Here is a 13,592-nt window from a genome sequence, read left to right as displayed (position 1 = left end):
GTTTACGGAAGCACAACAGATCACGGTGCCCAGAAATGACATCTACATTGTTGTTGTGTGTTTGGGGGTTTCTGCTCATCTCCATTTCTAAGATGAAGAGCCGGCGTTGTCCATAGACACCTTCCAAGATCATGTGGCCAATGGCATGACTGCATGGAGCGCCGTTACCTTCCTATTGATCTACTCACATTGGCATGTTTTCGAACTGCTAGGTTGGCAGAAGCTGGGGCTCACAGCAGGAGCTCACCCCACTCCCTGGATTTGAACCGCCGATCTTTTGGTCAGCAAGTTCAGCAGCTCACTACATCGCCAGGGGCTCCTATCAGCCAGCAAGCCAATGACTTAAATCAAGATCTACAGAGATACTCTCGGGAACATCTCAGCAAGTGAGAGTCCAAAAGTGGCAGGCTAAAACCCGTAACCTCAATCAGAGGCTGAGACTGGATGAAAATGGGCACACAGAAGACTGGATGGCTGAACAGACTGTACAACTTGGAACTGGGCAAGTTTTGTAGGCATTATTGCCCAGTGCCCTGATCTGCAGACCCTCGCAAACTTTGTTTTCCAGGCTGAAAAGATCATTTTTTTGGAGGGAGAGAGATGACATCTCCTGATATAACTGCAAGGCCAGATCTCCATTGTGTCTGTCTCTGCCAGATCCAGCCTCTGTTGATGTGCTCCTGCTAACAGGTCCGGCTGGGTTGTCATTTTCTGGCTGCGATATTAAGTGACACATGTTTGAGTGAGCTCTTCAAAATCCAAGCACTGCAGACAGAACCCTTTGCATCATCACCTCCCCGCCCGATCGGTGCCAAAGCATTTCAGCGGGGAAGGCGGCTCATGCCTTTGGCTGGGAGCCATCCGGTGTTGCCTTGATCAAATCATGAGTCACAGACCACTATGTGAACTTCCATATACAAGACAGATCTATCGTAAGGTCCATTTTTCTTTTTCTCGGGAATTTTATAGCTTTGGTCCAACCAGTCTCATTTTTCCCTTCTCTTATTTTTTCTGTCAAAATGTCCAATATTTTAGTTAGCCACTCTTTTCGAATTCTTTTCCAGATTCTTGCTAAGGTCGTAGCGCTAATGTAAAATAGTATTCTATCATCATTTTCCTTTAATATTGAGTTGGACAATCCTAGTAGGTACGTTTCTGGTTTTAATTTGAATTTGGTTCCTATCATCTTTTGTGGAGGAGAGGAGAAGCAGCAGTCAGGAGGCTTGTTGGGAGGAGGAGAAGAAGCAGCAGTCAGGAGGCTTGTTGAGAGGAGGAGAAGCAGCAGTCAGGAGGCTTGTTGGGAGGAGAAGAAGCAGCAGTCAGGAAGCTTGTTGGGAGGAGGAGAAGCAGCAGTCAGGAGGCTTGTTGGGAGGAGGAGAAGCAGCAGTCAGGAGGCTTGTTGGGAGGAGAAGAAGCAGCAGTCAGGAGGCTTGTTGGGAGGAGAAGCAGCAGCAGTCAGGAGGCTTGTTGGGAGGAGAAGCAGCAGCAGTCAGGAGGCTTGTTGGGAGGAGAAGAAGCAGCAGTCAGGAGGCTTGTTGGGAGGAGAAGCAGCAGCAGTCAGGAGGCTTGTTGGGAGGAGGAGAAGCAGCAGTCAGGAGGCTTGTTGGGAGGAGGAGGAGAAGCAGCAGTCGGGAGGCTTGTAGGGAGGAGGAGGAGGAGAAGCAGCAATCAGGAGGCTTGTTGGGAGGGGAAGCAACAGTCAGGAGGCTTGTTGAGAGGAGGAGGAGAAGCAGCAGTCAGGAGGCTTGTTGGGAGGAGAAGCAGCAGCAGTCAGGAGGCTTGTTGGGAGGAGGAGAAGCAGCAGTCAGGAGGCTTGTTGGGAGGAGAAGAAGCAGCAGTCAGGAGGCTTGTTGGGAGGAGGAGAAGCAGCAGTCAGGAGGCTTGTTGGGAGGAGAAGAAGCAGCAGTCAGGAGGCTTGTTGGGAGGAGAAGCAGCAGCAGTCAGGAGGCTTGTTGGGAGGAGGAGAAGCAGCAGTCAGGAGGCTTGTTGGGAGGAGGAGGAGAAGCAGCAGTCGGGAGGCTTGTAGGGAGGAGGAGAAGCAGCAATCAGGAGGCTTGTTGGGAGGGGAAGCAACAGTCAGGAGGCTTGTTGAGAGGAGGAGGAGAAGCAGCAGTCAGGAGGCTTGTTGGGAAGAGGAGGAGAAGCAGCAGTCAGGAGGCTTGTTGGGAGGAGGAGAAGCAGCAGTCAGGAGGCTTGTTGTCGCGTCTTTCGTGAGTAGTCAGCCTCGGGACATCCCTGTTGCCTTGCAAAAGAAGTCAAGGTGTGAGCCTATCACTCAAGATTGGCTTTGGAGTGTGTGTTTGTGTGGAGGCGGGGGAGGAAGCCCGGCATCTGTGGTTGTTGAGAAGCCACCATGTCAAAGAGAGATCTCTTTGCAGCACACAGAGATGTCTGTTTCGTAATTATACTCTGTCTGTGACTGTTCTCTCGGGAGGAATGTAATGAGAGGAAAAGGAAACCAGATCCCCGCATTGAGCTGCTGATAGAAAACCTGGAAAGATTAATAATTGAACGTCTATTGTCCCCTTGCGTCGGAGGGCGAGGAGGAGCACGGGCAGATAACGCCAGCAGAAATGGCTGGTGGGAGAAGTTTGGGGAGTTTCTCTCTTTTCTTTAATTTTTGGAGAGCAATGTCTGTATCAGGAACCGGTGCCGTGATTCCATTACCCTTTTATAGATATAGATTATTAGTAATATCACATTTAATATATAATATATAATTAATATTATTATATTGTATTATTAGTAGTATAATATTGTATTCCATTATAATATTATTATCAATATTATATGTATACAATAAAACACTGGAAGAACCTTGACAGAATGGACCTCAAACTAAAGGTAAATCTGCTAAAGCATTTCAGGAATAGGCCAGGATATGAAATAGAAGGAGACTGCTCAAACTGAGAAAACCATTGGCATCCCCTCACTCCATTACATTTAAAAAAGTGAATTCTATCTACACAAAATGATATTCAATACCAAGACATACATGCACACAAACCTACACACATCCTTCCCAGTGGATGTAATTTGATTAAGGGACCATATAGAGTTGATTTTGTTTATACAGTAGAGTCTCACTTATCCAACACTCGCTTATCCAACGTTCTGGATTATCCAACGCATTTTTGTAGTCAATGTTTTCAATACATCGTGATATTTTGATGCTAAATTCGTAAATACAGTTATTACTACATAGCATTACTGCGTATTGAACTACTTTTTCTGCCAAATTTGTTGTCTAACATGATGTTTTGGTGCTTCATTTGTAAAATCATAACCTAATTTGATGTTTAATAGGCTTTTCCTTAATGCCTCCTTATTATCCAACATATTCACTTATCCAACATTCTGCCGGCCCGTTTATGTTGGATAAGTGAGACTCTGCTGTACAGTAGAGTCTCACTTATCCAACACTCGCTTATCCAACGTTCTGGATTATCCAATGCATTTTTGTAGTCAATGTTTTCAATATATCGTGATATTTTGATGCTAAATTCATAAATATAGTAATTACTACATAGCATTACTGCGTATTGAACTACTTTTTCTGTAAGATTTGTTGTCTAACATGATGTTTTGGTGCTTCGTTTGTAAAATCATAACCTAATTTGATGTTTAATAGGCTTTTCCTTAATCCCTCCTTATTATCCAAGATATTCGCTTATCCAAGCTTCTGCCGGCCCATTTCGCTTGGATAAGTGAGACTCTACTGTATTGTGAAATTATGGTTTTTTTCTCGAAGTGACACACCACCCAAGTCATGCTAGGTTTTTTGGTGAATTTTGACACACCAAGTGCAAAAGGTTGCCCATCATTAGAAAATCAAATTATTAGGCCTTGTTTTTTTTCCTGGCGTAAGTTCCTTTGACACTAATTTCTACGACTCGGGGAACAGCGGCTGGGAGCCAACTTGAAAACTTGCCTCTTTTTCCCCTCCGTGTCCGCTCCAGAATTTCCCACCCAATTTTGGTCCCCTAAGTGCAGGCGAATCCCCGTGTTGTGTTTGTGTGTGAACTCCGTGCCATTGTATTTCCCCCCTTCACAGTGACAAAGTGTGGCTGTTTGGTAAAAACAGCTGCTGCCGAGATGTAAATCATCCGCTCCCACCTGCCAGAAAGATCTCGGCCAACTTAATTGTTGAGGCAGCTTCAGATAAGTTGCATTAGCGTCAAGGCGACGTGATGGTTGCGGTTCCTCAGGCCAGGCAAGGCCTGCTGTGTGTTGAAGGGCGACTCTGTTTCCCTGCCGGAGGAGAGCTTTTGTCACTGTGGCTTAGCTCCGCTCCTGCCTCGCCGACACTGGACAGTTTCTTGAAAACTTCCTAGCGAGGAGCTATATCGTTGACAGCGGGGTGAGAAGCCCCGGGAGTTGTCAGCTTGACTCCGAGCGGGGTTTTTCTCCGTTCCCTGTCACGCTGCCAGCTGGAAGGTGCCAAGAGCTAGCCGGGTTCGTTGTGGCGCCCACATCACAACTTCACTGGGCTCAAGATCTTTGACAGAAGTCTGTGTTTCACATCACCTCTTGGGGCACGTGGTGAGACAAAACGCAACTCGCCCTAGGAGTTTCCACACTTGGAAAGGCTTGGGGCATGTTTTGGGGGGGGGGGGGGGAACATGGATGCATTTGTCAAATACAGATGTTGAGCATTTTTAAAAAATATGTAGAAGCATCTCAAGTGACACCGTATTGCTAGGAGAAATTACCCTGTTTTCCCGAAAATAAGACATCCTTTGAAAATAAGACCTAGTAGAGGTTTTGCTGAATTGCTAAATATAAGGCCTCCCCCGAAAGTAAGACCTAGCCAAGTTTTTGTTTGGAAGCATATATACCATAGTTTGTAGAACATGGAAATAATGATAGTAACAAATTATTGACAGGATTCACAGTTTGTCTGGTTATGCTGGTTTGAGATGACAACTATTGTACAGTATATAATAAATGTTCAATTTTTGTTCAACAATAAATGTAAATTCTTCTTCATGGAAAAATAAGACATCCCCTGAAAATAAGACCTAGCACAACTTTGGGAGCAAAAATTAATATAAGACACTGTCTTATTTTCAGGGAAACAGGGTAGCAACGTCTTGGAACAACTACTAAAGACAGACAAGGAAGAAAGTTCATGTTATTGTTTATTGATGTATTTGTACATTGTTATTGTTTTGTATTTGATATTTCTGTGAGCCGTCTCGAGTCCCCTTTGGGGGAGATGGAGGCGGGATACAAATAAACATTATTATTATTATTATTATTATTATTATTATTATTATTCAAAGGCCAAGGTTGCAGTTTATTTATTTATTTACAGTATTTATATTCCGCTCTTCTTTCTCACCCTGAAGGGGACTTGTGGTGGATCACAATGTACATATACATGGCAAACATTCAATGCCATATGACATACAGACACAGACAGAGACACAGAGGCAATCTAACATTTTCCAGCTTCATGAGGGTATGCTCATAGGGAGCTGCTGCTTCATCATGCACTGTGACACCATGTCCTTGATGGAGTACTTTTTCATTCTTCTGCACACTGCTGGACGTTTTAAATGGTGCTATAAATTAGTTAAATTAGCCTCCCCGCATAAAGTGGTACCTAAATTTCCTATCTTTCGGGTTGCTTAGGTCAACAATGAGCAGGGCTATTTAATGGTCAGGCACTCAATCCGACCTGGGCTGACTCGAACTCATGACCTCTTGGTCAATAGTGATTTGTTGCGGTTGGCTACTAACCAGCTGTGTTGGGAAGTCAGATTTGGCCATGGTAGTCCACACTCTAAGTACATCCCGAATAGATTATTGCAATGTGCTCTACGTGGGGTTGCCTTTGAAGACTGTTTGGAAGCTGTATATAAATGCAATAAACAAATAAATAAGTTGTGATTTCCATAACTTTAAAGCAGACATTGAAATAGTCCAAGCTTTTCCATCTCTTGGCTCAGTCACTAATTAGAACGGAAACCATAGTCAAGAAGTTGGAAGGAGTCTAGGACTTGTGATGAACTGGACAAGTGTAAAGAGGACTAAAATAATATAATAATAATGATAACTTTATTCTTATATCCCGCCACCATCTCTCTGAAGGGACTCGGGGCGGCTCACATGGGGACGAGCCCAACAGTAACATAAATTAAAACCATATAAACAATTAAACATACGGTAATCACAACAATTACTTTAAAAGCCTGGCCACAAGTTTTAAAATGAGATTGTTGTAATTTGGACATATGAGACAACATATGTTGTTGTGGTTTTAAAATAAGTCTGTTTTTTCACATCCCTCCCCGACTTTTTTTTTTTCTCAGTGGCTCCACTTGGAAGTCCAGGACCCATCACTCGTCACGAATCCTATGACAGCTTGGCCTCTGACCACAGTGGGCAGGAAGATGAAGAATGGCTTTCTCAGGTATGAGGCACTGAGCATTATTATTGAAGTATATTATCATATTATTACTATTTTATTATTCATTATCCATGACTACATTGAAACTAGAATAGAGAGAAATCAGTGTGGAAACTGCAAGAGGCACCATAGATCGTTGTACATGGAAATAAGGGTCATAAATAGTTTTTGATTTATTAAATACAGTTATATATTACAACTAGCTGTGCCCGGTCATGCGTTGCTGTGGCGAAGTCTGGTGGTATGGGAAATAAAGTATTGAGGAATTGGTGGTAGTTAAGGTCAAGGGTAAAGGTTTTACCTTACATAAAGTCCATTATAAATGGGTTATAGAGCTGTGTGGAAGGGCCTTGAGTCTACACTGCCATATAATCCAGTTAAAATCAGATAATCTGTATTTTATAGGCAGTGTGGAAGAGGCCTAAGTGAGGCCTAACTCTGCCTGTCCCCTGGGCTGAATGGGTTGCTAGGAGACCAAGTGGGCGGAGCTTAGCCTTCTAACTGGCAACAATTATTCCTCTCCCTCTAATTAGGACTTTATTTTTCTTTTCTTTTTGTTGTATGAACGTAGAGGCATGGATGAGGGGTTGTGCTGCCAAGTTTAGTGTTTCTGGGATGTGTAGTTTTGTTGTTTTGTCCTAGGCCGAAATTTCATTACCCTTTTATATATATAGACTAGCTGTGCCCGGCCACGCGTTGCTGTGGCTAGGACTTTATTTTTTTCTTCTTTTTGTTGTATGAACGTAGAGGCGTGGATGAGAGGTTGTACTGTCAATTTTCAAGGTTGTGGGGCCTTTAGTTTAGTTGTTTTGTCCGGTGCCGTGATTCCATTACCCTTTTATATATATATATATATAGATTATACATTTTTGTTATTTAAACCCAAGTCATGCTAGGTTTTTTGGTGAATTTTGACACACCAAGCGCCCATCGTTGTGCTAGTGTGATCCAAGCCATCACATCTTCAGCCACTTCAGATGAAAGCCCACAGACCGTGGGTATTTCTTTCTTTCCTCGACGCGAATGTTGTTATCCCCGGTAAGAAACATTGCCCTGCTCTTCCACGTCTCAATTAGACGAGTGTGTAATGCGTGCTGTCATTGGGAAGTAGATACAATATGTTTGTCCTGCGCGTGGCGGGGGAAGGAGTGGGGAACATCTGGCGCGTACCCTTGGTGAAATTGCAGAGGCATCTGTTTACCTCTCGGCTCTGCGGCGCTGATGGTTTCGAGCTGGAAATATACATAATGCTTTCGTCGTGGCCTAATTTACATAGAGACGCTCTCTCGCTCGCATCAGGAGGACAACCTGCGTGTCCTGGCCCCCGCTCTTTCCCCCAAGAAGGAGAAACGTGGATGGAGAATCGTTGAGTGGCTTGTCCTCGTCCTCCTCTGAAAGAAATGAAATAAAAGAGCAGGCGGGAGAGGAATTACTGGCTATCACAATCACTAGTCACCTAGAGCACTGATGTTGGGCGCATCTGTAGAAACAATCGCCGAAGCAAGGAAATGCATCTTCATGAATACGAAGGATTCGAGAGGGACGTAAACAACTCTGGAAGGCCATATTTGGTGTCACGTTGGATTTGGCAGCCTTTCACTTTCCCTCCGTTCCCTCCCCAGTTCACTCCCCTCCTTTCATAGCCTTTGGATTTCATAGCCTTTGAACCCACTCCCACCTTTTTGCATGCTCAGTTCTCAGACCTACTTTACTGTTTATTTTGAACACATATCACCTAGCAACTGTTCTGAGGAGGGGAGTGTTAATAAGGTAATGAGCCCTGTGGATGCCGTTCTATATTTCACTTACCTCCGTGTTGGCAGTGGTTGCTGTCTGTAAATTGCCGACTGACAACACATCCTGCTTTGTGTGAACCAACCTGTACATTCCACTGAAGCTTATGCTCCAACTAATTGGTTAATCTTTAAGGTGACACAAGATTACTTTAACATAGCTGCCCCTCTGGACATGGTGAGCTTTGTGTCAGCAGTTTGTGGTCTGCATAATAATAATAATAATAATAATAATAATAATTATTATTATTATTATTATTATTATTATTATTATTATTATTATCCAGGGAGATTCATTGGTCCCCTCTGCTTTTCATTATTGCCATGATCTCTCTGTCAACAATCTTACAAAAAACAAATCTTGGCTATCAAACATCTAAGAACTCGCACAAAATTTCACATCTGATGTACATGGATGACCTGAAGCTGTATGGGAAGACGGAAACTGAAATCCAGACTCTGACCAACACTGTCCGAATTTTTAGCACTAATATCAGCATGGAGTTTGGTTTGGACAAATGTTCGACAGTGGCATTGAAGAAGGGAAAAATCATTGAAAGTGAGGGCATAAATATGCCTAATGGCCAAACAATAAAGTGTCACCAGCCAGAGGCCTATAAATATCTGGGCTTATTACAGCTGGACAACATCAAGCATGAACATGTGAAGACTGTGGTCAGTAAAGAATACACACAAAGGGTCAGAAAAATTCTCAAAAGCAAGCTCAATGGAGGCAACACCATCAAGGCCATAAACACCTGGGCCATACCTGTCATAAGATATACTGCTGGCATTACAAATCGGACACAGATGGAACTGGACAATTTGGACAGAAAAACAAGAAAACTCATGACCATTCATCATTCACTGCACCCCGAAGTGATGTTGACCGGCTATATCTGCCTAGAAGATCAGGGGGCAGAGGACTCTTGCAAGTAAAACAAGCAGTCAAAGAAGAAGAACATGCCCTGGCAGAATATGTAAAGCAAAGGGAAGAACCTGCCTTGATTGAAGTCAAAAATCAGAAACTCCTCAAAGCACAGCAGACAAAAAACCAGTACAAGAAAACCGCACTACAAACTAGAGCTGACAGCTGGCACAACAAAACATTGCATGGAAAGTTCCTTGACAAAATTGAAGGAAAAGCTGAAAAGGAGAAGACCTGGCTCTGGCTCACGAATGGGACCCTGAAGAAGGAGACAGAAGGCCTGATCCTTGCAAATAATAATAATAATAATAATAATAATAATAATAATAATAATAATAATAATAATAATAATAATTTATTTATATACCTCTCTATCTCCCCGAAGGGACTCAGGATGGTTTCCAACATAGGTAAAACATTCAATTACCAGTACAATTGCTATTTGCCAAATGCCAGTACTATAAAACCAGTATATAGTTCTTGTTCTCTTCTGTTCAATGCCACCTTTACCTCATTCACATGCTTGTCTTGTAGGTTGAAATTGTGACCCATACGGGGCCTCACCGGCGCCTGTGGATGGGCCCGCAGTTCCAGTTCAAAACCATTCACCCCTCGGGCCAAACTACGGTCATCTCCTCCAGTTCTTCGGTTCTGCAGTCCCACGGCCCAAACGACACCCCACAGCCGCTCTTGGACTTCGACACGGATGACCTGGATCTGAACAGTCTCAGGTGAGAAACAACGTTCTGTATCTCTCTAGAAGGTGTTTCCTGTATTCACATCACTCTGGAGTAAATCATGGGGGGGGGGGGGGGGGTTCTTCATTCTTCAGCTAAGAATGCTCTGGACAAAAGGGGCAGAGTGGGGGCATATCAATGGATAGGGACTTTGGGGAGTAGATCCTATTTTGGAAATCAAATATGAAGCCGTTGGAGCACACCAATGCCTTCTCCCACCACGCAATGACCCGAAAGCCATTCTTCCGATGTCCACGGCCCAGTGAGCCCGTTCTCACCCCCGTGCTTTCATCCTCGGATGTGCTCAGATTTTGTGCGCATTGTCGAAAAGCAAAACACCCTCTGGTCCTGGAGCTGAACTTAGCGGTGCCTTGAATAACCTTCTCATATCTCATCGGTCCCTCCCCCTGCATTGCCCTTGTTACTGGACAAAGCGAAATCATAGGGTGGAAATATGTTTTGAGCTGCTCCTTTGCCAAGAGCGATCGCATCCCAGGGTAACAAAGCAGAAACCAGAGGACTCAAGACTCAAACCGGAGGAGAACATCTCTTGTTTAGCCTTACTTATGTTTTTCATGTAAAATCCTTGCCCTAAAACAGGGCCATTGGTCTCTTGAGAACACAGGTCCCCAAACTTTTAAAACTGGGGGCCAGTTCACGATCCCTCAGACTGTTGGAGGGCCGGACTATAGTATGCCACTGAGCAATAATAATAATAATAATAATAATAATAATAATAATAATAATAATAATAATAATAATAAAAAACACATCTCAGCTATCAAACATCTAAGAAATCTCACAAAATTTCACATCTGATGTACATGGATGACCTGAAGCTGTATGGGAAAACGGAAACTGAAACCCAGGTGGTCCGGGCTCACTGGGTGCCGTACCAAAAGATCTCAGCCAGCATTTGGAAACAATAGACATTGACAAAATTACGATCAACCAACTGCAAAAGGCCACCCTGCTGGGATCTGCACGCATCATCCGAAAATACATCACACAGTCCTAGATACTTGGGAAGTGTTCGCCTTGTGATTTTGCGATATGAAATCCAGCATATCTATCTTGTTTGCTGTGTCATACAATAATAATAATAATAATAATAATAATAATAATAATAATAATACATCACACAGTCCTAGATACTTGGGAAGTGTTCGACTTGTGATTTTGTGATACGAAATCCAGCATGTCTATCTTGTTTGCTGTGTCATAATAAAATAATAATAAAATAATAATAATAATAATAATAATAATAATACATCACACAGTCCTAGATACTTGGGAAGTGTTCGCCTTGTGATTTTGCGATATGAAATCCAGCATATCTATCTTGTTTGCTGTGTCATACAATAATAATAATAATAATAATAATAATAATAATAATAATAATAATAATAATACATCACACAGTCCTAGATACTTGGGAAGTGTTCGACTTGTGATTTTGTGATACGAAATCCAGCATGTCTATCTTGTTTGCTGTGTCATAATAAAATAATAATAAAATAATAATAATAATAATAATAATAATAATAATACATTTAGCCCAACTCCTTTCTGCCTTTGTGCACCAAAAGCACAAGTAAAGCACTCACTTATCCAACATAAACGGGCCGGCAGAACGTTGGATAAGCAAATATGTTGGATAATAAGGAGAGATTAAGAAAAAGCCTATTAAACATCAAAATAGGTTATGATTTTACAAATTAAGCACCAAAACTTCATGTTATACAACAAATTTGACAGAAAAAGTAGTTCAATACGCAGTAATGTTATGTAGTAATTACTGTATTTATGAATTTAGCACCAAAATATCACGATATATTGAAAACCTTGACTACAAAAATGTGTTGGATAATCCAGAACATTGGATAAGTGAGACTTTACTGTATTAATAATTAATATAATAATAATAATAATAATAATAATAATAATAATAATAATAATAATATATTGCATATAATATTAATAATAATATTTTGTAATACAATATAATACTAATAATACAATATTATAATGTTAATTATAATTATATATTTCATGTAACATTAATAATAATATTGTAATATATTGATATAGTACAATATAGTAATTTATTGCCAGTATTGTGCTATGCGAATAGTATAATTTTGTATGTAAATTTAATTTGTAAGCCGATCTGAGTCCCCTTCGGGGTGAGAAGGGCGGGATAGAAATTTATTAAATAAATAAATAAATTATTATTATTATTATTATTATTATTACAGTAGAGTCTCACTTATCCAACGTAAACAAGCCGGCAGAATGTTGGATAAGCGAATATGTTGGATAATAAGGAGGGCTTAAGGAAAAGCCTATTAAACATCAAATTAGGTTATGATTTTACAAATTAAGCACCAAAACATCATGTTTTACAACAAATTTGACAGAAAAAGTTCTTCAATGCACAGTAATGTTATGTAGTAATTACTGTATTTACGAATTTAGCACCAAAATATCACGATATATTGAAAACATTGACTACAAAAATGTGTTGGATAATCCAGAACATTGGATAAGTGAGTGTTGGATAAGTGAGACTCTACTCTAATTACTGTAGTTACGAATTTAGCACCAAAATATCACGATGTATTGAAAACATTGACTGCAAAAATGCGTTGGATAATCCAGAACGTTGGATAAGTGAGACTCTACTCTAATTACTGTAGTTACGAATTTAGCACCAAAATATCACGATGTATTGAAAACATTGACTGCAAAAATGCATTGGATAATCCAGAATGTTGGATAAGCGAGGCTTGGATAAGTGAAACTCTACTGTTTATACAATAACATAGTGTGTGTGTGTGTGTGTGTGTGTGTGTATATATATATATATATATATATATACACAGTAGAGTCTCACTTATCCAACACAAACGGGCCAGCAGAAGCTTGGATAAGTGAATATGTTGGATAATTATAACATAATAATTATAACAATTATATACAATGTTGGATAGGTGAGACTCTACTGTATCTATTTTTATTTCTGAAATTTATCACTCTCGGTTTATACTGGAGTTGAATATTTTCCCAGTTTTTTTGTGCTAAAATTAGGTGCCTCGGCTTATATTCGGGTCGGCTTATACTCGAGTATATACGGTAATGTAATTTTATTGGTATCTGTTTTTATTTCTGAAATTTACCGCTCTTGGCTTATACTGGAGTCAATGTTTTCCCAGTTTTTTTGTGGTAAAATTAGGTGCCTCGGCTTATATTCGGGTCGGCTTATACTCGAGTATATACGGTAATGTAATTTTATTGGTATCTGTTTTTATTTCTGAAATTTACCGCTCTTGGCTTATACTGGAGTCAATGTTTTCCCAGGTTTTTTTGTGGTAAAATTAGGTGCCTCGGCTTATATCCGGGTCGGCTTATACTCGAGTATATACGGTAATGTAATTTTATTGGTATCTGTTTTTATTTCTGAAATTTACCGCTCTTGGCTTATACTGGAGTTGAATATTTTCCCAGTTTTTTTGTGGTAAAATTAGGTGCCTCGGCTTATATTCGGGTCGGCTTATACTTGAGTATATTGCCTTGAGTGGAGTGACTAGGCCGAAGCCTGTTAGTGGTAGTTTTGGCCTCCGTGAGGAAACTCCCGAGTCAGTCCGCATGAGGTAAAGCGTGTGAGAGAAGAATTTATGAATTTATTTATTTATGTATGTATTTATTAGTGTTATATA

At 41.0% G+C, this 13,592-nt stretch overlaps 1 protein-coding gene across 7 annotated transcripts in view; it reads left to right on the top strand.

The window, feature by feature from the left end:
- The window catches only part of bcas3 (BCAS3 microtubule associated cell migration factor), a 423,910-nt gene that overhangs the window by 203,701 nt on the left and 206,617 nt on the right, over positions 1-13,592 (top strand). For all 7 annotated transcript variants that reach the window (XR_010000122.1, XR_010000121.1, XR_010000123.1 and 4 more), the window contains 2 exons: positions 6,318-6,418; positions 9,671-9,867. Coding sequence is in view for 4 of the 7 variants with exons in the window: in XM_062959513.1 (XP_062815583.1) it covers positions 6,318-6,418; positions 9,671-9,867 (298 nt within the window). In the remaining 3 variants the exon portion in view is untranslated. The remainder of the gene's footprint in view (positions 1-6,317; positions 6,419-9,670; positions 9,868-13,592) is intronic.

This window comes from Anolis carolinensis, unplaced genomic scaffold (genome assembly GCF_035594765.1).
Source record: "Anolis carolinensis isolate JA03-04 unplaced genomic scaffold, rAnoCar3.1.pri scaffold_7, whole genome shotgun sequence".
NCBI lineage: Eukaryota > Metazoa > Chordata > Lepidosauria > Squamata > Dactyloidae > Anolis > Anolis carolinensis.
The sequence above is the reverse complement of the archived record's forward strand: the minus strand, read 5'-3'. Positions and strand labels throughout refer to the sequence as shown.